General features: G+C 34.5%; 1 protein-coding gene and 2 long non-coding RNA genes across 8 annotated transcripts; 2 read left to right on the forward strand and 1 right to left on the reverse strand.

Moving 5' to 3' along the window:
• The first annotated feature begins 906 nt into the window (after window positions 1-906).
• LOC128871925 (uncharacterized) lies at window positions 907-20,231 on the forward strand. 6 transcript variants are annotated; one of them, XM_054114101.1, is made up of 3 exons: window positions 907-1,156; window positions 10,600-10,628; window positions 18,296-19,559. In XM_054114101.1, exons 1-3 carry the CDS (start codon window positions 1,143-1,145, stop codon window positions 18,730-18,732), a joined length of 480 nt encoding a protein of 159 aa, XP_053970076.1. In that variant the 5' UTR covers window positions 907-1,142; the 3' UTR covers window positions 18,733-19,559. The 6 variants fall into 6 exon arrangements, with proteins under 6 accessions (XP_053970076.1, XP_053970079.1, XP_053970077.1 ...); XM_054114104.1 differs by having other exon boundaries at window positions 915-1,156; window positions 19,494-20,231; XM_054114102.1 differs by lacking the exon at window positions 907-1,156 and adding an exon at window positions 1,163-1,272.
• On the reverse strand, window positions 9,297-11,255 carry LOC128871927 (uncharacterized). Its single transcript, XR_008456081.1, has 3 exons — window positions 11,166-11,255; window positions 10,798-11,068; window positions 9,297-9,438 (listed from the first exon to the last, which is right to left on the reverse strand). It is a non-coding gene; the product is annotated as an uncharacterized LOC128871927 (long non-coding RNA).
• Window positions 20,232-20,287: 56 nt separating the features above from the next.
• LOC128871926 (uncharacterized) lies at window positions 20,288-21,911 on the forward strand. The gene is made up of 3 exons (XR_008456080.1): window positions 20,288-20,547; window positions 20,912-20,988; window positions 21,046-21,911. It is a non-coding gene; the product is annotated as an uncharacterized LOC128871926 (long non-coding RNA).
• The last annotated feature ends 747 nt before the right edge of the window (window positions 21,912-22,658 follow it).

The following is a 22,658-nucleotide window of genomic DNA, read 5'->3' on the forward strand; positions in this document are numbered from 1 at the left end:
AAATGAGGCGATAACACCAGAAGTTGCGTTGTAAAGGTATCAAAGGAACGTATTGGCTTTATATTCCATGAGCATTTGACTATGAAAAGCTCTGTTCAAAGTGAGTGCCGCGTTTGCTCACTGTTGAGCAAAAACAAGAACGTGTTGATGATTCTGAACAATGGTAAAGCTGGATGAATTGAACATCAAATTTCTCCCGCATCCACCGTATTCACCATATTTGGTTCCCAGCGACTACTGGCTGTTCGCAAACCTAAAAAAAAATGGGCGCCGGTAAGAAATTTCGCTCGAATGAGGAGCTTAGCCGTGAAACTGAGACCCATTTTGAGACAAAAGATAAATCGTTTTACAAAAGTGGTATTGAAACGTTAGAGCATTCCCTAGAATTACGTAGATGAATACAGCTAATTTGAACAAAACAAAACGAGTTTTTTTTTGTTAGGCCCGGGACTTTTCAACCCATCTGTTAGCTCCGCTCTTAATTAAAATTTAGCTCAACTTAAGAAACTTAAGAAGCTGTAAATGTTAGATTTTTAAGCTTCGTTCTTACGTAAATTGAGAGCTGTGCGAGAATCGGGCATCTTAGATTTTATAATTCCTATAAATAAATGTTTGCAAAAACTAGTTTTGAAAAGAATTTACTTGGTGCGGCATTATAGGAGAACTGTTAAACAAATGTAATAGAAGATACAAAAACTATGCACTGACAACATGTTGAGAAATCGTTGCCAATCTGTTAAGTTAAGTCGACACTAATTGAGTTTTAATACGTATTGAATTGTGGGGCCAATATTATATTCCCCCTTTGGTGTACGCCCTGCTTATGGCGCACTAAATTGAGAGGGTTGTATGATTGTATAGCAAGCGGATAGCGGATCGAAATTCATATTCGTAGTCTAGCGATGATAGACCTAGAGTTCGTAATACGCACGGAAAGCGGGGCGCAAGCACGAAAGTGAGCTCTGATGTGACGGTATAGCTGTTATGGTCAATAGACTAGCTCGGTAGTTGGCCTGAGTAGACGCGTTCGCTTAGTACGCTAGAAATTTGTTCGCTAATCGATGAACTCTTCTTTTTTAGTTTTCTTTTCTGCTATTCGCTAATAAACGCGACTTTTCGATGTTAGAAATAGCGTACATAGCATGTTTCCACGCGCGTGAGTTTACATTGTATATTTTTGTATTGTATCTGTTTTCTTTAAACAAATATTGGTCAAATCTAAATTTGATATTAAAGTGGTTATACAACAATTTAAAATATTAACATACATGTGTATGTATGTTATTCGATGACAAATATTACAAAAAAGAACAATGCTATGTATGTACATACATATATATGTACATATGTATGGACATACTTAAATTCTTACAAACGAGCTTCTGGAAACTAAATAAGTGACAGCGTAAAACTTTATACATTTTCCTTACTTTTTAAAAATTGATGTGGTGTTATTTTAATTACTTAATTCCAATATTAAATCAGCTTTGGCTTTTGAGACTCAATTTTATACATTTGGAAAAGTATATACATATATATATAAGTAAAAATACGTACTTATGTACATATGTACGCAGATATTCCAAAAAGTAGTATATAGATATGAATCTACGTCTGTATGTATGTATGAATGTATATATGTACACATATTTGACATCGCAAGACTAACTCATACATGCACACAAGTCTATATGTTATGCAGTTTTTTATTGGCTTAGTACGAGTATCTATGGAAACGAAAAGTATTGATTTGGCTATCGATGTGCTAATAAATCTCTCACCTTCGTCCGGTATGATTAAATATGAAGGGTACGAAGGTAGAAATACAAATTTATACTTTTTATTCTGTGAACTAAGTCAAATCATAGTAACGTATGCATATACATACATATGTATGTATGTACATACGTAAATAACTTAAAAGTAACATAAATAACTTAGGAAACTTAAAATTTTATACTGGAAAAAAAATGCTCGCAACATTTAGCATAGAAAGCGATAGTAAACAAAAGTTATAAAATAATAAGTATGAAATTGGTAAGGGGCCATAGTCCGATTTCTTGACGGAGTTGTTGTTTTCAATTTCTTGATTACACTCGTCAAACTTGCAACGTCTCCAATAAGCATGTATACAAATTTCTATATATATTTGCATATGTGTATGTTTGTTTATAAATGCTTGTACATGCGTGTTATGTATGAAAGTAGATTTGTCGAATTGTGTCAATGAATTTTCTACGCTGTGTTCGCCGGAGTGAGTAGCTGCAGAGTTGCCTTCATAATCAGTTTGTTTGTGTTTTGAATGAGCTTATTACCCAGTACACGATTTGATTTAAGTTACCGAATCATTTTTTTTTCTTTTACGCTCGCTAAATATGCGATACAGTAAGACCCTTACTTCCATAGGGGCAAACTCCTCCGCATTCTTTATCTTTTTTTATTAGGCTACGGTATTCGCTGTTTGTGTGAGTTAAGGATGGATATGTGTTTCTCCAACAGTTCGTTAATTACCATCCGTCATCGCATCCATAAAAATAATATATGACGCGAATCTCTGCGTTACGGGAGAGCACTGCCAAAATGTGCATTTTTTTATTTTTTGTAGTGCTACTCCGGCATGGAATGCAACAACGAGCATTCATTGACGAATTTTAAATAGTTTTTCAATTAAATATAATTATATTATATATATATATTATTCTTTTTAATTAATCCCTAGTCTTACCACAAACTTTTTTTATAAAAGCGAAAAGTGTTTTTCGAATTAGAGGTGGCACATTTCGTAGGAGACTAGTGGTAACTCAGTTTGTACCTGACAGCTGTTCGCCATGGGACGGATTCAGCTTTTTTGACAGACTAAATCACGACATTGGTCTCAATCGAAAGAGAAGAAAAGTGATAGTTTCATATCACATTATCTTTGACGTTATATTAATCGAATATTCGTCTGCAATGTGGATAAGGCTTCATCAAGGATGGAATATGTCTAATACATCATAAATAATATCGCTGACAAATTGGCGAATAGTCGTATTCAAATTACAATCGGCTCCAAACAAGTCAAGACATACTTTAATTAAAAGAGACCGACTCTTATGTTAAAATTTTTAATATTAAACCAGTTAAAACATTCTTCTATATGGAAATTTTGTCTGGTGGTGTGCTATGCAGAAAAAAAACCTATTATAATTTATTGAATAAGGTGCAGAGATCAGCGGAATTAGCAATATATGACGTTGGACATCATGCTACATTTGCCACCCCTGGTTTTCTTCTGCATATATTCAGCGGCCTGTAAAGATCTACACGGACGTATCTAAAATGGATGTAGGTGTAGGATCAGGGTTATATTGCGAAGAGGGTAAGACTCCGTCAGAAAATATGAGATTTGCAAGTGGTCTTTCGATTTCTTTGAAACTTTGGGAAATATTAGTTCTAGGTAAGATACATTCGAGCCTAAAAGGATTTTGAAAAATTTTCAAAATTGAGTCATCTACGCCATGTTGAAAATCGGGACCGTGTTTTTTTCAAAAATCAATATTTCTTGAACCGTTGGATGGATTTCAATGCAATTTACAGACAATATAGAAACAAATAAGTAGTTTAAATTAGTATTATGTTAAAAAAAAAGTTGGAAATTTTGACCAAAAAAAAGTCAAAAAATTTTTTTGAATCAATTTTTAGTTGATTTGGCCAGTTTTTAGATTTTCTGTTATACACGTAACGATTCCTTATGATTTAACCTTTATTTTGAAAAAAAAATTTTATGGTGTCTATAATAGTTCTCGAGATATTGCGATTTTAGTGGAAGCGCGCACCGTGAAGTTCGCGGTTACGCAGCGCGGGAGTAGAAAAACGAGCACAGACCTGCAGCAGTCTGCTCCAGTCACTTCATACAGGAACACATAACGCAGCGCGCATTGCACACCTGTTACCTAAACCGTGCGTGCGCGCTTCCACTAAAATCGCAATATCTCGAGAACTATTATAGACACCATAATTTTTTTTTTTTCAAAATAAAGGTTAAATCACAAGGAATCGTTACGTGTATAACAGAAAATCTAAAAAACTGGCCAAATCAACTAAAAATTGATTAAAACAAATTTTTTGACTTTTTTTTGGTCAAAATTTCGAAATTTTTTTTTTAACATAATACTAATTTAAACTACTTATTTGTTTCTATATTGTCTGTAAATTGCATTGAAATCCATCCAACGGTTCAAGAAATATTGATTTTTGAAAAAAACACGGTCCCGATTTTCAACATGGCGTAGATGACTCAATTTTGAAAATTTTTCAAAATCCTTTTAGGCTCGAATGTATCTTACCTAGAACTAATATTTCCCAAAGTTTCAAAGAAATCGAAAGACCACTTGCAAATCTCATATTTTCTGACGGAGTCTTACCCAAGAGCTTTTATCAGTGAATCCTTTAAACTACCAGATCATTGTGGTGTTTTTCGAACGGAAATAAACGCTATTCATGAAGCCTTAAGATGGTTGGCATTCTATCTGCCCTATGGGCTCTGGATGCATTCGAAATAACATCAAAGAGTGTCTCACATTGTCGCAAATTTCTTAATGAAATGGCTAAACAGTAACAAGGAATTGTAGGGCTTACCAACTTGCAACAGAAGGTACCTGTATACCAAACATTAATAACTTTATGGTGGTACCTCCCGCAACTTGTAAGCTTCTTGTTATGAGTGCACTAATCAATTCTGTAAATCAAAGATGGATTAGTACCATTACCCGTGAAATTGTTAGGCAAACATGGCCAAGGCTAAATCTAGGTCTGCCCAAGAGTATTATAAAATTGAGTATACTTCAAATTAGGACCTTAGTAGGGCCCTCACAACATAGGAAATCATGCTAGGAAATCATGTTTACATGCATGATTTCAGTCGTAGGTGTAGGGATGAGGTGGAGTTGGAGACAATTCAATACCTTTTTTGCACAAGTCCGGCTCTAGCCAGAAGCAGGAACCGATATGTAATACCCTACTTCTTAATGAATATAGATAATTTATACACTTTATATGTATATACAACCTTTTACGCTTTGTCCAAAGCTCAGGATAGTTCAATCTGTAAGGGGAAATGTAGCCCAACCCCTGCGGTTCACAACGGACCCGTTTCGAGGTCTACGTGGCACCGCTGTCTCTAGGTGCAATGTGGCTGCCAAACCTAACCTAACCTAAACCAGTTGTTGGTTTTTTATACTTATGGACCGCAACTTATGCGTATGTTTTTTGTGTGAATACTTTAATCCAAAACACAAATTTTTATTCTTTAATTTGCATAATGTAAACACAAACCAGCTGATATATGTAACTACTTACTTATAATTTTGTATGTATATGTATCTGTATAAGCAGCCATCTAATTTATGAGTATTATATCATATAATATTAGCTATATTCTTTTGGCATCCGACCTGTTATAGCATTGACAGACAGCGTCGTTAATCCGGATTATCGGAGCAGTTAATCTGATTAAAATTGTAGTGTGACAGACGATTGTTACGCAGATAAATTAATAGCTGACTTGTTTATTTGAGAGTTTTAGTAAAAGATAAACCGCAGGCAAAAAATATTTTAACAAAATCTTAATTAGCTATTTTTCAAACTGCTCCGAAATGTCAAAACAGTTAATGTTATTTCGAATTAATGTAATTTTGTGATATTATAGAGTGTATAGGATTGTAATTCACATCATATCCTCCTGCTATAAAATACTTCCTCCTGCTGTGCTCATCATATTGTTCACAATTGATTGTTTTAAGTCTTTCTTGCCTTTCTTTTTCAAAGTTTGATTATTTTTCAATCACAATAGATATTAACGGTCGTTTTTCAGCAGTGGCGCCATTTGTACTCAATTCCTGAGATAATTCCAAATTAAATCGTTAATCCCGATTAACGTACGGGTCTGTCTAAGCTATAGAAGAGCACTAGGAAATTTAGCGAGTTACGTCGAAGCAAAAACACAAAATATACTACTTAAGTTGAAAGTGCCTAACTTATATGATAGAAGTATATGCGAGTGGTGTTGTAAAATATAAAAAAAGACTTTTGTGAGGGGAAATTCCAGCTAAACGTCAAACTGTTGGATACACACAGAAAATAGGGGCGCGTCCATACTACGTGATAGCAGTTTATAATAGCTGATTTGATTTTTTCCTGTTTGCTTACATTTTGATTGAAAGTTTGACACTCAAACCAACAAATTGCCAAAAACAAAATACTTGTAAAGAAATGAAAATTTAGGTGTTATACTACTGTTATGATTGGGGTACAAATAAAATAAAAACAAATGAAGAAAATGTTAGTAAATGTAAAATATAACCGATTTCGAGCATTTTCTTTGTAGCTCGAATGCAAAAGAATACAGCAATTAATCGGTATACAGTGATATGGAATTCCAAGTAAAATATTTTACATCTATTGACGGCTTTTTTTTTTGTTCAAAACCATGTACTAAAAACAATTTCGGCAAACAAACTACGCTCTTATATATGTATGTATGTATGTCGATACGATGTATTTTACTCTCACTTGTGAAGTGGTACGATAATTTTTTATTTGGTGTAATAATAATAAGAATAATAATAGTAGAAGGATGTATGAATACCCTGATTATGAGTAGGCATTATCGATTTGAAAGTGTAATCGACCTTTATTGTTGTTTTGAATTCAAGTTTATTATTGCGGTAACACATGCTGTGTATTATATGTATGTAAATGTATGCATATATTTGTATTTACATACATATGCAAACGTATGCTTCCGTGCATACCCTACAGGAAATTTGATTAGCGCCGAATTACATCGCGTCCCTTGTCTTTCACATATGTATGTACCTATATAAAACAAATCAGTATCATATCTGCAGAATACAATGAATTGGGAAATATTGCAAACTTATTTCCGGATCGAAAAACCCACACGTGGTCGCATAGAAACTTATTCTAACTCAAAATGTGACGGTTTGGGGCATGATTGGCCCATTTCCCTTTGAAAATGCTGCTGGAGACGTCATTTCGATCAGCGGTGAGCGCTAAAAAGACGTAATAAGCAATTTTTTGGACTTAGTCAATTTTCGGTTTCAGCAGGATGGCGCGCTATGCCACACATCCCATGCTATAATCGATCTTTTGAGCACCAAATTCGGTAATTGTGTTATTAGTCACCTGTCGATTGGCCACTTCGGAGCTGCGATTTTACTCCGTTAGATTTTTTTGAGGGAAGCCGTAAGCGACCGATGTTATGCGAACAATCCAGTAACGATTGAGGCCATTAAGGCCGCATGCCGCTCGTTAGATAGAGCCAGAAACCATCACCAAGGTCTTAGAAGACTGGATTAACAGAATTAGCTAATGTGAAGGCAGCAAGGCAACCACATGAATGAAATCGCGTTCTATAAATATTGAGAATGTTTCTCTTTCGAAAAAACCAATAAGGCACCAAAAAATTAAGTTTCGTTCAATGTTAATATTATTGTAATTCAATGTGTTTAAAAAGAAAACACTATATCGACCAGCCTGTATATAAAAAATAGTTTCACTACGGCTAGGGCATTGTCTACACAACGGCAACATTTTTTATAAGTATCTTCCATGGAAACATCACTAACACAAACTATAGTAGAAAAATAAATGTTTTTCAAACCGATTACATGTGTTGGAAGACGTAATATTTTATAACCGGTTTACACTGTTGCACTAGGAATAGAATGTCTATCCATTGATCAAAAGTAAGATATCTTGACGAAATTCGGTAAGAAGAATGGGATATGTCTGACCTATTATAATGATCGAATATTACCCTTCGGGTTTAACTGATTACACTGCCCTGCATCGGTTTTGCGAATAAGATGGGACCTAGTGATCCCGAAGGGAATTTTCGCGCTAAGCACGAATCCGAGTTCAAACATTTTCCATCACGTCAGTTTTTCGAGAAAAAGGGGGTTGAAACCCCTAAAAATAGCGTATTTGGCCATTTTTCAAAAATTGTGGAGCAGAACCCTAACGTGTCTAACTTATGTCTACGGGGGTAGAGAAAAAAATGAACACAGGAACTTATCTTGTATACTTACATACATACAAACAAATATATGCGTCAATTATCGCACATTTCTAGCTTAAAGCCCAAAGTAGAGGTGCCATAACCATGACACCATAAATTTGCTGATCGAACCAACATATGGGCAACACTGTAATCTATTAGAGGAGACATGCCATAATTCCATAGCCATAATCATAAACGTGGAGACCAATTGAATTTTGGGTTTTCGCCGTAACCGTAACCAGTTGCATTGTGATTTGGTGCGTTGGTATAAACATGTTGTTATCTTTTCTTTAGTTTCTGCACTTCGAAATGTACAAATAAGTTATAGTTATCTAAAGATCAGCTGGCTATGGTTTTGTTTGTTTGTTTGTTAACAGTAATAGTAGCCCCGCCAGTGTCGGGCATATCACCGGTCGTCTTCGTCTAGCTCATCTAGGGGTAGGCCTAGGAAACATGCTGTTTCGACGGGATGGGTACAGAGGGAGAGGGGTGTCAAATGAGTCGGTTTTAAGGGGCATGTGAAAAGGTGGTTAGTGTTGTGCGGGGTGCCTTCACATGCCGGACATATGTTTGGTATGTCGGAGTCGATTTTGGATAAGTAGTAGTTTAACCAGCTACAATATCCAGAACGTAATTATGCCAATGTTACACGTGGCTCACGAGGAAGCTGGAGCTCTTCATCTGCTGTAGGTGGTCTTTGGACTCCGATTACGGCATTCACAGGACGGGAACTTAAGAAGGTGGTGACGGTCTCCCGGTGAATGTCGTTTATTGACTGCCTAAACATTGCCAGGTCCAGTAGATTGCGGTCAGTTTTGTCCTGGATTTCGTCACCGTAGTTTAAGAGATGTCTCCTGACGTGCCTGGGAGGCGGCTCAGGCTCAAGCAGGTGTCTGCAGGGGTGAAGCCTGCGGTAACATCCCAGCAGGAACTGCTTGCTGAGCAGTTTGTTATGCTCCATTACTGGAAGCATTTGTGCCTCGTTGTGTAGGTCTTGAGCCGAGGACTCAGGAGGCAACCGGTCGCTGTCCCAATGGCAGTAATTTGACATGTCTGTAGCTTTGTCCACTGCGTGTCACTAGTTCCAGCCGACCAGACAGACCGCGGCACCTGTTTATCACTTTTTCGATTTTACACAGTTTTTAATTCGAAGCTTTCTATAAGTGCTTCATATTATATTATGTATATTAAATACAACAAATAAATGGAATTTAAATTAAACACAGTGAAATTTAATATTGTTTTGTTTATATGCGGCAAAATTTTCATTTTGGCATTCCGGCACCTCTTCCATGTCACGTTAGTCAAAATGTTACGGCAGCGGACACAACATACCCATTGTAACAGGCCTAATACATGCATTTCTCAGGAGCCTACGAGTAAAACGGGAGATAGGTGTACAAATATATCTATCAATGCTTTCGTGCATTTCTCTATTTATATGTGTGCATGCAACACATCTTTGTACATATTTAAAGTAGTTTGTATATTGACAGTTTTTAGGAATGAAATATAAAGGAAATGAATAATAAAGGAAACGTGTTCAATACTTTATTCTTAGTAAAACAATAAGAAATTCGCATATATAGAAGGAAAGCGTTTCTCAGGTTTTTCACAATTTGAAAAGAGAGAAATGTCGTAAGTAAATATAAAAATGGGTTTCACCCATGATTCAGTGACAACTGAAATGTGACAATATTGAGGAAAACAGGTAAAAATATGTAACTGAAAGATCTCTCAAAACGAAAGTGAAACAGCTTGTATTCTTAATCCCTTTCTATATGATATAAGATGCAATATTGTTCCTTGTGTATAGTAATTTAATTTTTGTTGGTCAAACCTGTATTGAAGAGATAAATAAATCGAATTAGTTATAGTAGAAACTCTATAGAGAACAGCCATTTTTATTGCATTTTACTTTCAACATTACTGTAAGATGACACCTAACAAGTATCTTCGCAACCTTTACTTGAATTGCATGGGACTGGGGTTGCCATGCAGACCACCTTTTGCTCGTATTGCTTCATAGAAATGCTCCAATATATTTTGATTTAGTTGATATGTCTGATGTATTGAAGGCTTGTTGTTCTGGACATATCGAAATAAATCTGGCGGGTTTACTTGCTGATCACCATATCACTCTTTTGAAAGGGTAACAAAGCTATTCGCCCAGAAGCATGAGTGTGTCTATTAAGCTCTCCACCCTGGCAATAACTTTCTGGCTGACACAAATCCTGGCCAAACGGAAGGTATATTTGGTACAATAATTTGAAAACTTTGTATTGAACACGTCAAACCCATCATTGACAACATTGATAAATTCTATCATTACCAATGGATTGTATAAATCCGGCCCCAAAATGTAGCGAGAAAGCTGCTTGAATACAGAAACTTTTATTATTGAATCATGCGTTTCGCCCGAATTCAGACACTTCTCTCTTTTAACGCTATTTATGATATTATACTTTTTAAACCTTAAGACACTTTTACACATCTGAATGGAAGAAATTAATGTAATTTACGTTTCTTTTCAGGCTATCTATTTCTAATATGACAGGAATACGTAAGTATTTTGTAATTTATTCACGAATGTGGAAAAATAAAAATAAAGTATTGATTTATTGAAAAATATTAATTCATTTAGTATTAACTTACAATAACTCGCAAAAAACTATAAAAAAAAAATAAAAATGCAATACGACACCCTTTTTCCAATACATACTCGTACATACCTTCACCAATTGATTGATAGCAGTAAAGTACTTAAGTTTTACGCGGTTCTGCTATTGGAAAGATCTCAACTATTGCAACCAAACATTGCACAGGTTTCCAATTATGGAAGACTCAGACAATTTTACCAAATTCGGTCATTGAAGCACCTGGTTTTAAACATCTGTATTTCCTATAATTTATATGTCTTGTATCTCTTCCGCTGCCACTCATTCGTTTTTCATATTCCTCCGTGATTAGCATTCCGCAATTATGCATTTCGCTGTTTTCCTCCTGTACCAAATAAGATGAATTATAGGCATGATTATATAAATTCAGACTATATAAACTATATTCTGACTTAATAAAGTTTAAAAAACGCCTTACTTACATATGGATCTATGACCACAGCATCTCAGGCTTTATTACAAATGTATTTTTAATGGTATTTGATTATATATACGAGTATATATATATAATTGGCGTCTACACCCTTTTTGGGTATTTGGCCGAGCTCCTCCTCCTATTTGTGGTGTGCGTCTTGATGCCGACTACGTTCTCTCTGTGAATTCCGAATGGTAGTTACGCACCAACCCATTCGGCTACGGCGGCCGCCGTATTTAATTTTTATTTTAATTAGTGTTATTTATTTAGTGTATTTAAATCTGTTTGAAGTTTAAACCTTTCTTTAATCAAAGTGTACCTATGACCTAAAAGTTGACAAAGGGAATGACGTCATCGTCAAGCATTATAATTTTTATATTTTTATAAAACTAAATGTTTTATATTTCATGACAGTAGAAATAAAGTTGATGAATAACAAGGGTTGCTAAATAACAAAAATAGCTGCTCTAGAGAACTCCTTCCGAGGGACCAGGTTGAAAACCACGAAGAACTTAAATGAACATTGAGCGACATATTTTGTCAAAGGCTTTAGCCAAATCAGTGTGAATATTTTCTCTGAACCCATTTGAGATGTGAGTTGTGAATTCAGGCTCATTTTGGCTCATTTGACTAATAATACCCGTGTTGAGAAAGAACAATAAATAGAGAGATTAAACAGGTCAATTGTTTAAAAACTAGAACTTCAAATAATTTTGCAATGCGACTTTAATTTTCATGAAGGAGAACATGAAGAAAAGCTTCCATGTGCAGAAAAGTACCCGTTGGCTGGAATGTACTTATACATTGCTTGTTTCTCTGATGAGTTTAATAGTCAGTCGATCTACGAACAATTTAAATTAGATCAGCACAGATCCTTGGTATCTTTAATCAAGCTTAACAATCTACTTATCAATCCAGCACATCTTACATCTCACTGCTTTGAATCATAATTATAGTTAAATATAATATAGCAAAAAATAAGCAAATATACCTTTTGAATTTATGAAGATTTACAAAAAAATTTAGCACCTCTTCATCGGGTGATCTCTTATCGATGAGTCACAGTCAAATAGTCGCTATCTCTGGAGAATATGTAGGATGAGATGGGAATTGGTTACTTAATTCTGACAGAAGTTCTATTGTAACGAGCCAATGTTTTGTTTTCTGCTTCGAAACAGTGCGAAAATTCGTTCGAATTGCCATTGTACACTGCGAAATATTACTTTAAAGTTGTCAAACCATTATGCTTGCTGCAATGTTTTCCAATTTTTGTGTCGATTGATTGATGAGATTATATGCAAATACTAAAAAGGCTACTACTAAGGCTAATTATAAACGGTATATTTACGATAAATATGTATCTTTTAAAAGTATTGTTTAGTTGAGGATACCAGATTTAGAAGAAAAGGATATGAAAAAATTGGGAACTCTTCTTTATTTGACATAAGGCTGTATACCTACTGAACTGACAGCTTGAGTAAACATCTTTACGTAACTTATATTAAGTTTATGTTTAGAGTAATTACATTATTAGGTGGAAATCATATTGTATTTAGCAAAGTGCGATTGAATTTGACGAGCTCTCAATACTTACACTAGTACATCTTGGTGGAAACGACTTTTATTGAGTAAAGCCATGTCAAGTGATCCTCGAAAATTTCACTAAGTCACGGATTTTAGGGTAAGATGTCTCATTGTGTAGTCAAAGTCATGTTAACGCTGTTCTATAAATATTTCGCGCAAATTCCAATTTTAGCAATAGTTATTAACAATCAAAGTTTTAAGCAAGATTAAATTAAAAAATTAATTACTCCGAAACTACAATAGATAATGGCGTGAAATTTTGCATACCGTTCAAGTATTGTCTGTACTATTTTTCAAGTGTTAATAACTCTTTTTATTGTGACAAATAGATAAATAAATAATAGCTTTTTGTAATCAGTTGCATTTTTTTATGTTTTCTTCACGCTGTTAAACAATCGGACTTACGGATAATTTTGCGGAAAACGCTTACCTTCAATAATCTGAAAATAGAATTTTGTACTTTTACTCCATTTCCGAGGTATTGGCTGTTTTGTAACTTGATGCGCTCGACGGTGGCATTGCTGCCATCGGCTGATCGGTCGCGCGGTGGCTTGAGGACCGCGCAAACTGAAGCAGCGTGCACGTTTGAACATGGACAGGATTTATTGCCTATTGACTGAATTCGAATTTTTCGCAGACACACTGTTTTATCAAATCGCCCATATTCTCCTTGAAATTTACTTTACACTTTTTTAATTCATGCCTGATTTCATAAATTTTCAAAGCCACATTCTGATGCGTTTTACAAACGCAAACACTTTGCGTCCCACTTTGCCCAGCGACAATGCATTCGCGAGGCCGAAGTTCTTTGAATTTTGATAGACCAATTAATGTCTCAAGGTATTCTATTCTAAATTGTTCGTGTAGATCATTCAGATTAAAAAGTAACAATTTTTGTTTCTTTTGTTTTTTTACCGTTATTAAAAACAGTTTTGCAGTCTTTTATTCCAGGTAGCAGTCTACTTGAATAATCAGACAAGTAGAAATTACGCACTTTTTCGACAGACAAGTCTGCAATTTTTTTCCACGTTTTTTCTGGCACAGATGCAAAGCCATTTTTTCTTCTCAATTTTTTAGATTTCGATGCCATTCTTTTTGAAACAGAAAATGTATCGCAAATTTTTTTCACGGTCCAATTGTCTGGAATTGTTGTGAGTATTTGAATTGTATGGTTGATACTGTTCTTTTCAACCAAAGCGTCTTTAATATTTTTCACAAAAGCTGAGTATGGATTTTCTGTTTTTTTCTGATTTTTTAATTCTGCATTTTCTGTTCCTTTTCCGGAATTAATGACGTCTGCAACAATTTCTTTGAGTTCCTTATCGCATAAATCAGAATACCTTTTTTTTTAATAGGTGGTTCGCCTAGTTCTTGCAGAATTTTGTTCACTTTATCGAATTTCAAAGAATGATCAATATTCTTTATTTCGAAATTTTCATCCTCCGAATCGTCAAAAGAATCTATAGAGCTATCCGACGTCTCACTTTCTGTACTTTGAGTAGGATTGAAAAAAGAAACGTGGCGATTTACTCTAGCGGAGTCAGCAATTTTAAATGTTTTATTAACTTTCACATTAAAAATTGAAGTGTTTTTATTCATAAGTTATTGTTATAAATTCATTCAATTGTCCTTTGAGGTTAAAAACAGCAATAAAAGACAAAAAATTTGGAAAGTATGTAAATATCTAACGAAATGCAAATTATACAAGCAAACATCCATTCACTCTGAAAAGAAATAATTTTCAATCGAAATTCAAATCTTGTTTGCAACAGCAGACAGTTCTGACAATGTTCATCTAGTGCGTTCACAGTAGTTTTCGCACCCTGATATAATTCTTTACGACACATTTTACAAACATATTGACCAATATTTGAACCAATATTTTTCAAATTTATCATTCCACTTAGATGTCACCAAAAATAAATTGCGTCGGACACAATTATGGCCTTTTTTCATAAACAGATTAGAGCATACGCTCGGTCGAACAATAATTACCATAATATTGAAATATGCAAATATGCTCTGTCACCAGTCACCACTTAAATCGAACTGTCACAAAGCAGTGTCGAATTCAGTCAATAGGCAATAAATCCTGTCCATGTTCAAACGTGCACGCTGCTTCAGTTTGCGCGGTCCTCAAGCCACCGCGCGACCGATCAGCCGATGGCAGCAATGCCACCGTCGAGCGCATCAAGTTACAAAACAGCCAATACCTCGGAAATGGAGTAAAAGTACAAAATTCTATTTTCAGATTATTGAAGGTAAGCGTTTTCCGCAAAATTATCCGTAAGTCCGATTGTTTAACAGCGTGAAGAAAACATAAAAAAATGCAACTGATTACAAAAAGCTATTATTTATTTATCTATTTGTCACAATAAAAAGAGTTATTAACACTTGAAAAATAGTACAGACAATACTTGAACGGTATGCAAAATTTCACGCCATTATCTATTGTAGTTTCGGAGTAATTAATTTTTTAATTTAATCTTGCTTAAAACTTTGATTGTTAATAACTATTGCTAAAATTGGAATTTGCGCGAAATATTTATAGAACAGCGTTAACATGACTTTGACTACGCAATGAGACATCTTGCCCTAAAATCCGTGACTTAGTGAAATTCTCGAGGATCACTTGACATGGCTTTACTCATTGTAATTTTCAAGGCTTTTTTGACTCACTCCCCAAGTCCATAAAATAAGAGGTTACGAAAACTATTGTCAAACATTTTTTTTGCATAGAAATTAATTCTGATTGGTTAAAAAATGTAGACAAAATAGTGAAAATGTGATTGCAGTAAAAAACATATAAGGAAAATAACTTTAAGGAATTAACAGTAACCTGGACCAACATAAAATAAAGTAGCAATAAACAAAAACTTTATTGTAGTGCATCTACTTTGCCGCCTCAATATGTTTTTTTTTAAATAATTTTCAGAAAATAAAAATCCTTTCCGATTGATATCCTTCAAAATTGGGTCCAGAGAGGGGATCCACCTACGTGATTATAGCTCTTGTAGTGGTAATCAAGGAGGGTCCTCAGTTTCTCAATCTGTAAATGTAGCCTACCAGGTGCTACGATAAAAACTAAAATTACAATTTCTTTATTGTTTTTGCGATTTCAAATAGCGCCTTTCAATTTTAAATTATTTTAATAAGTTTTAAAAAGGATGTGATGAATTTGTAGAGCTCCGTAAATTTAGGATACAAGTAATATTTCCATTATTGAGGAACATTTTTGTACAATTGTTGGACTGTGTTATTAAAGGTTTGATAAATAATGACAACTAAGCTTTGGCTCTCCCTTACAAAATGTTGCATATACGAAGGAAGTAAAAATTAATATAGGAGAAATGTAATCCTCGAAAAGGTAGGTGAAAAGTATCCAAAGTAGGTAATGAGTTGCATAATGTAAACTGTACAATAACGAAATATTTTTTGAAGAAATTGGTAGATTTTATAGTCGCTACTTACATTTAATACAATCCTCTGATGAGATGGTTTTCGTTATGGAAACAGCAAGAATTTTAATTAACAAAGATTATAACTACAGGGTTTCCGGTGCCAGGAAATTAAAAGCAAAACTAAAAAAGAATTACTAATGATAAATGTATTTTTTTTATTTTTTTTTTTTGATTATTTCCACTAAATGTGGACCGTTATATTAGATACCCTCTTGGAATTTGGCCTCCATACTCCGAGCTACTGGTTGCAGAAATGATGTCGGGATATTGAGTTGGGTTCCAGATTTGTTTCCTAGACTTTAATTTTGAGGTACTCCATAGAAAACAGTCCCTAGGGGGTAAGATCGGGCGACCTGGGTGGCCAGGTTATCACCGAAACGGTTTATGAATTTGTTAGGGAAGAAATTACGTAATATGGTCTCTCTGACCGTGTGCAATTGGAATTTCGAAGGGATGAATTCTAGGATCCTTCCTTAATATTTCATGTATAATAGTTCTTCGAAGTTCTTAGGCAGCCGCTCTCTCGTGCACGGACTGATGCTCGCACCCAAACAAATCTAATCTTCTCTCTTGAACAAAATCTACGACGAACAGTTGCACACGAATCCTAGGCCTTGAAATACGCTTCGATTGCGAACGCACGTTGTTCAACTGTCAACTGCGACATGGTGACCAAGAAACCCTTACAAATAACAAACTTAACGTGGTCCGCTCCCTGCTCAAATGCTCAGAGGTTAGGAAGAATCTTTAAATTATTAAATATAACCTTAACGTTTAGAAATCCTTTTCAATTAAAAAACTTAACTTTTTGAAACTAAATTTCATTCGAGTAAGATAGATCTTTTACTTCTCAGTTTTTTTACAACTGAAAATATTTGATAACATTTGTTTCGATTTTATAATAATTTCCAACTACTGCTGAGTAATATTAACAATAACAAAAATACAGTAAATGAAACAGTATTCATATTGAAATCACTTTATCTTAAATGAATATTAAACAAAAAAAAAAATGTAGCAATATTTTAATTCGCAATAGCGTTCCAGTGCTGATGTCCCGTAGGAATTAAAATCGGGTGATGATGCACATACGGGGACAGCAAGAAACTGACTATAAACGAGTACAATGCACTCGGGAAATCCGATGAATGGTAATCTACAACAAAAACATTTAAATGAATGGCATTAAGCATCATAAATCGAGCAAAAGTTAATATATTTCATTTAAATTAATGGCATTAAGCATTATAATTCGAGCAAAAGTTAATATATTTCAATGAAAGTAAGAACGTAATATGTGTCTTTGCCTAAGGTATTTTGGTATTGTAATTGAGGCGCGACTGCCATTCGTAATTCGGAGAGAACGTAGGTTCGAATCTCCGTGAAACACCAAAACGAAGAAAAAGTTAGCAGTCGCCCCTCCGCAGGTAATGGCAAACCTCTGAGTGGCATAAAAAAAAGTATTTGCCGTTCGGAGTCAGCTTAAAATTGTTGGTCCCTTCATTTGTGAAGCAACATCAAGACGCACACCACAAATAGGAGAAGAAACTCGGCTAAACACCCTCCAATTATATATACATAATTGAGGGAATTCGGTAAATAACCACATCCACCTGCCATATAACAGTAAGAGTAAAAAAAACACGCGAAATATCTGGAGCGAAATTGCAAAAATTTGGTGCAAATAATGAAATAGAAATACGACAGAAAAAACTTATAAAAGTTTGAAAATGTATCGATGCGGCAATCATTTGATGGTAAATGCGGGCGGGTTAAAAAAACCAATTTGCTTCTTTATTATTATTATTATTATTTATTTATTAAATTGTAATTAAAATTATAAAGTAATATCTTAACAGCACTAGCTACCAGGGCTTCTTTATTTGTCAAAGGTATACAATACAACCTTTTAATAAATTCTTACAACTAATATTTATAATGATTTTATGTTTATGTCATCAAAATTATACTTATTGGTAATAGTTGATTCAGTTACACGTACAATAATTGGTGAATCAACTAAATATTTCTTATTGCTAATTTCTACATTGTACTATTTACGTAAGTGTTGTTGCACTTCTTTCATTGCAAGCTAATGCTGTGTTCAACGATGAGTTCCATTTTTGGCTTAATGGCTACGTCAAACGATGGATACGTCAAACGTCCATTGAAAACAACAGTTTGATGCGGCCTATGGGCTGGATGAATCATGATTTTGATGCCGGAAATTGGAATCCGCGATCTCCACAATACTTGGTTCCAACAAGACGACCTACTTGCCATACTGCCTGTGAAACAATGGATTCATTGCGTTGTCGTTTCGGTGAGCAATTTATCTTTCGTCGCGGACCATGTAATTCTAAATGCCTTGTGGATAAACAAGCTTCGATTGAGGCATTGGAAGCCAAAATTACTAAAGTTATTCACAAGATACCGATCGAAGTCCTCCAGCGAGTTATTCAAAATTGGTGTTTACGGATGGCCGAAATACGGCGCAGTTGCGGCCAGCATTTGATACCTCTAAATTAGTCACACTTTATTACTGAGATCGAATAAAAGCATTATCACTTTTTATAAGATTACATTTCCGCCCATTGGCCTGATGTTACAAGTCTATGAGCTTTCAGTCCGGACCGAATTTAACCTTCTTGACTGGGCGCATATACTCTGTTTCTTTATAAGCATAATTTGGTTTCGCCTACATGTACTATGTGCACGGGTCCGCCGTCGTCCAGGAAAACTGGAAATGTTGCGCGCGGAGACGTCACGAACGGAGGACGTTGCACTTCGGCAGGATATCCTATAAAAAGGAGGATTCATCATCAACGTAGTTTTAGGCAAGGAAATAGCTTTGGAGCAAGAACACAATACGAAAACTATAAGCAATGATTGGAAAATATACAGTTTTATTGCAAAATATATCAACTTTCTTATAAATATTTACTCAATTCACGCCGTTGTCAGCGAATAGCGAAAACGATTCAAATTTTTTAAAGCTTTTTAAAAATATTTGACCATACTTACACATAAATTTTCAAAAACGCGACATGGAGAATGAGCGTGAAACTTTTTATAATTAAATTATAGTACATTTCATCATTTAACAAAACAACACCGGCATCTGAAACATTACTTACTTTAAAATATGTAATATTTAACTGAAAAACTTAAACATTTACTTCAATTTAATTTATTTTAATGTGTGTACATAAAGTATATTTAAAATTTCTGCATCATAATAATTCGAAGATTCGCTGTTCCTATTGTACTAAATCTCAAAATTTTTGCAGCTCATGATCCAAAATGGAGTCTGGAACGACGTGAGTCGTCAGGTCAATTGGTATGGCGCAAGGAGTCTCCAAGTTCGAAAATACGCTTCCGGTTTGATGTCGAAGTTTTGGAATTTGAGAAGCAACCGCATGAAGATATTGAGCACAGTAATGAAGAATTTTCGGTCGGAAACATAGCATCAACAATAGTTTTGTGTGCTAGCTGTGTTGTAGTAGTGGCTGTTAGCGTTTTTCTACCATGGTACCTTATGGAAAAAGCATTATCAACGGGTTCATAAAACTGCATCCATATATTCAAGAATATTATGGCCCGACATGAAAAATATTTTAAATGAAGAAGTTAATTTACACACACACATCTGTAAATAAAAATATTTTGGTTACGATAGCAACAGATAGAGAATGTAACGCAGAAATATTTGGCAAGCATTATTAGTGTTTAAGTTACTTTTAATAGTCGTGAGATCAATCTGTGATTTGAAAACATCACCTGATTTCAATTTTATACGGGTGTTATAAAAACTGTCATGCGTATTTACGTACTATTTTATATAATTCTGAGATATATAGTTAAATAAATATAAACCCACAAATTGCAGGGCAAAGTTTAATTAGAACATAACTTATTTAAGAAGGTTGCAAACAAATCTTAAAATGAAGTAATCGTATTTCGTAAAATTTTGTCTATTCATTTCATATTGTTCATACTCGTATTAATAAATTGTCGATATACAAATATTTTGAAATTCTCATTTGCTGAACTACTTCGCCTAGTAGAATAAACAATTTTACGTAAAATGCAAAGTATTTTTTCCGTAGGGTGTTCTTCTAGAAAGGAGTTCCCTGAGTGCAGAAATTTACTTCTGTTCAATTAAACAAAGCCGAGTGCCCCTACCAATGCACCATATTGATTGGATAAACTCCATTTGTCACACTCCCACTACCCCAATACACCTACACACACACATATTCTCACGCACCCTTTCACTTCCAATAAGTAAACACATACGAACGGCTAATGCGAAGTGACCGACCACGAAGTGCAAAACTCAAGGTGAGTTAAAGCAGATTAATCAAGATGGCCTAGTAGCAAAGAAGGCATAGCGTGTCAGCTAAATTCGTATCAAGAAGTTTTATAATAAATACAATACAATAAAATTGTATTTAATTTTTTTCATACTTCGAGCCGCATAGCTAACTCACACCGTAAAGCATCCATAATCATCATTTTTTTCTTAACAATCCTTCACCCATAATATAATAAATGAATTTTTGAAACCAATATTGACAAAAAAGTAGTTTGGTTCCTATGCATAGAGGTGCATTATACATCAATGCGAAAGAAGTGTTTAAGAAATTAGGAAGTAATTTGATTTGCAATACGACACATAATCTGAGTTCACTAAATTGCCTTTCAGACCAAGCTAATATTCACGTACGACGGCAACTATCCATCAAAAGTTCTGCATGAAACCAACCGAAGTGGATATTTCTTGTAAGTGAGTGCAGTTTTATTTTAAAACTAGTTAATATAATTCTTTACATATTTCAGCTTTTAATTGCAAAACATGGTGGCTGCCACTGTCTGATAGAAATCGCAATGATCTTGCCGGAGGCGCCGGCCGGTCTGGCTGAGCGAGTAAGCCGCAACCGCAAATCATAGAGGCTGAAATAAAATATTGTCTTTACTTATTAATGATGCGGTAAAATTCGGAATTCGCTTGTTATTAATTTATTACAAAAAAGAAAAGGAAATCGCTGAATACCGTCCTTTACCTTTTACAGAAACGGATCAAAGGGTTTTTTGTTTTGAAATTTTACTCCTAGTGCCGGTGTCAAATAAATTTAAATATATACATCTTTATACATATATGTATAAAACTTGTATCAAAGTTTAATTTTCTAACTTAACATTGGTATTTGTTTAATTAGCATAAAGCCAAGTATAAATTATATTAATAAAATTGCACAACGTTGCCCTCTTTGAATTTCATATTGTTACTATTAAATATTATATGTGATCACATTGGAACATTCTCCTCTTTCATTAAGTTTTCGAAGACACAAATAGCAAAGACACTGAATACATCGCGCGGCATCTTTATCGACTTAAAACAAAAACCTAAATCCTTGTTTTTCAATATTTAATATTCAGTGGTTTTAAGTCCTAATTGATCGTGAGCTCGAACAAATGCACTTGTATCAATTTCGTCTACGGTATATCCCCTCTTAAAAGTATCAGGTCTTCTAAATCATTTAAGATATCCAGATTTTGTTTTTGGACAGCAGCACACATTTTTTAATTGTACCAAACGTAGTTTAACACACATGCAACCCTGTAAAATATGCACGCAAACGCATTTTGGTTAAAACGCACAAAAAATAAAAAAATCAAGCGGTGGGTGTTTTTTAGCTGTATGAAAATTATCGATATCTATGAATCATTTAATGCCAGAACAACGCTACCAAATTGTAGATATTTACTGTGAAAAAAATGAATCTCTTCGCGAAGTTCATAGAGCACTGACGGCATCATCGGTCCGTATTTCTTTTGAAATGCCTTTATGATGAATGGCGAGCGCTATAAAGCCATGTTGACTGAATTGTAGTTTCCAAAAATTATTCAGCGAAATATCGACGACATTTGGTTTCAACAAAACGGCTTAATGTGCCATACAGCGCGCTTAACAATCGATTAATTGCAATATTCAAGCCGTCATTGGAAAAAGTATTCAAAAATTGAACTGATCGAATGAACCATGTAACTGGTAGTCATGGCGGACATATGCCGAATATCATATTAAAAAAATAAATGCCATGAAATTATTTACTATATTATAATAAAAAAAGTTCATTCCAAAAATATTTCAGTTTTGTATTACCATTTTAAGTTCTCAAGCTCTTAAAAAACACCCGATACATTGAGTAAGTAATAAAACTGTGGTGCAGTCGACTAGAAGATAGATCTATCTTGCCACTTGTTCCGAAAACCAGATTTCGTAATATACATTGTGTAAAATAAGTACCCGGAATTTAAAAAAAAAACACATTTTTTCATATTATTCATCATTATTTGTTGGATCGCCTTCAAAATAGGCTCCTTTTGAGCCGATACAAATATTCCAACGAACAACCCAGTCATCCATGGCCCGCTGGTAGGCCGGC

This window comes from Anastrepha ludens, chromosome 2 (genome assembly GCF_028408465.1).
Source record: "Anastrepha ludens isolate Willacy chromosome 2, idAnaLude1.1, whole genome shotgun sequence".
Taxonomy (NCBI): Eukaryota; Metazoa; Arthropoda; class Insecta; order Diptera; family Tephritidae; genus Anastrepha; species Anastrepha ludens.